The following is a 1,602-nucleotide window of genomic DNA, read 5'->3' as shown; positions in this document are numbered from 1 at the left end:
ATTCGAATACATTATTGCTCTTGTGAAGAAAAAGGAAACATGATCGTGAATATGCAGTCCACCTTGTACCATTTTTTTCTTATTTCATTCGATCAATTAGGTCTTTTAATTATTACAATTCCACGAATCATCTCGTATACTATTATCTATGTACTGCGATATATATATATATATGTATATATATATATATATGTAAGTATATATATATATGTATATATATATATATATATGTACATATATTAATACCTTTTCGAATACTGTAATTCCACGATCTGAAATCTTCGAAAAATCTTTTATAAGGACGTCTTTAATCATTTCAGGATCTTTTACGATCAGGATAGGAGTTCTCCTTGTAAATATGCCAATCAATGGTTCGTTTTTAAACTCAGGTTTGTCATAAAGTTCTTTCAAATAATCTCCCATAGAAATTTTTCCTAACATCGTTCTTGCGATATTTCCTACAAGTGGATATGGCCTTGGACCGGCTACACCTCGATCTTTCCAAAAATTGAAAGTTGACGTTAGATAGTAATACAATGCCAAGGTAACTGCAACAACTGTGCAGAATATTTCGAAAGTTGTAGCCATTTCAATTTTTATTAATTTTTCGTAGCAAACAAAAGGGAATGAGGATCTATAAAAAAAAAAGAAAAATACACATATATAAACACATTCGAAAACTGATTTAATTGTTTATGTAAATATATAAAGTTACGTGTCATGAATAAACTTACAATCTCCTTGAAACATTTTCATCCGACGCGATACTGTATTATTTACTGCAGCTGCATATATTCTAAATAAATAAATTTGTTTTACCAATTCTTTCAAAGTTTTAAACAATAAAAAAGTTTCTCAATTGATTCGTAAAATGATAAAATAATTCTTACGATTAGAAGCAACTTAGTTTCTCCTACGCGAATTAACTATAGTCACTCAGTCACATTCAACGACGTAATTTCTCGTGAATCATTCGTAGTACTGATGGCTCTGTTCCGAGATGCACCATATTGTACGGTACAACGCTGCAAGATTCAAGATTATTACAACTGGTCGAGTCACGATGATTTGCAGTAAAACCAGTTTTATCATATTCTATTTATCTCACTAACCATTTAACATAGAGTCCCTTGTCTGTGTATGGAAACATCAAAACATTTAATTACATGATAAAATCTTATCAAATATTCAAATTTATTCTTTTTCTTATGAAGCTACAATGAAACCCATAGTATATTATATAATGATTAAAGTCCAATGAATATTTCAATACTAATTATTTATTAATCCAGTTTAAATCTGATAAATTTCGTAAAAAAATTATTAGATACGCGCATTACTGTTTAAGATGTATATTTATTTTTGTAATTTATTTATAACATCCATATATATGAATATGTTGTGATATTTACAATTTATTATAGTGATTTAATAATTATCGCATATTATCAAAATTTAGTATATATTAATCATTATTATTGTGACACACACATTTCATTGTTACACAAAAATCATAATATTTATGAATACTTTACATATAAAATTATCTTAATCTATAGTGCTAAATGAGATCTGAATTTTTTTTATTTTTCTATCATTATC

At 27.1% G+C, this 1,602-nt stretch overlaps 1 protein-coding gene across 1 annotated transcript in view; it reads right to left on the bottom strand.

Moving 5' to 3' along the window:
* Positions 1-1,561: 1,561 nt before the first annotated feature.
* The window catches only part of LOC122631840 (cytochrome P450 6A1), a 1,942-nt gene continuing 1,901 nt past the window's right edge, over positions 1,562-1,602 (bottom strand). Inside the window, exon 5 of the mRNA XM_043817988.1 lies at positions 1,562-1,591. Coding sequence (XP_043673923.1) covers positions 1,562-1,591 — 30 coding nt within the window. The remainder of the gene's footprint in view (positions 1,592-1,602) is intronic.

The sequence above is a fragment of the Vespula pensylvanica genome, chromosome 9 (assembly GCF_014466175.1).
Source record: "Vespula pensylvanica isolate Volc-1 chromosome 9, ASM1446617v1, whole genome shotgun sequence".
Classification (NCBI taxonomy): Eukaryota; Metazoa; Arthropoda; class Insecta; order Hymenoptera; family Vespidae; genus Vespula; species Vespula pensylvanica.
This window is presented reverse-complemented; position numbering and strand designations above follow the sequence as displayed.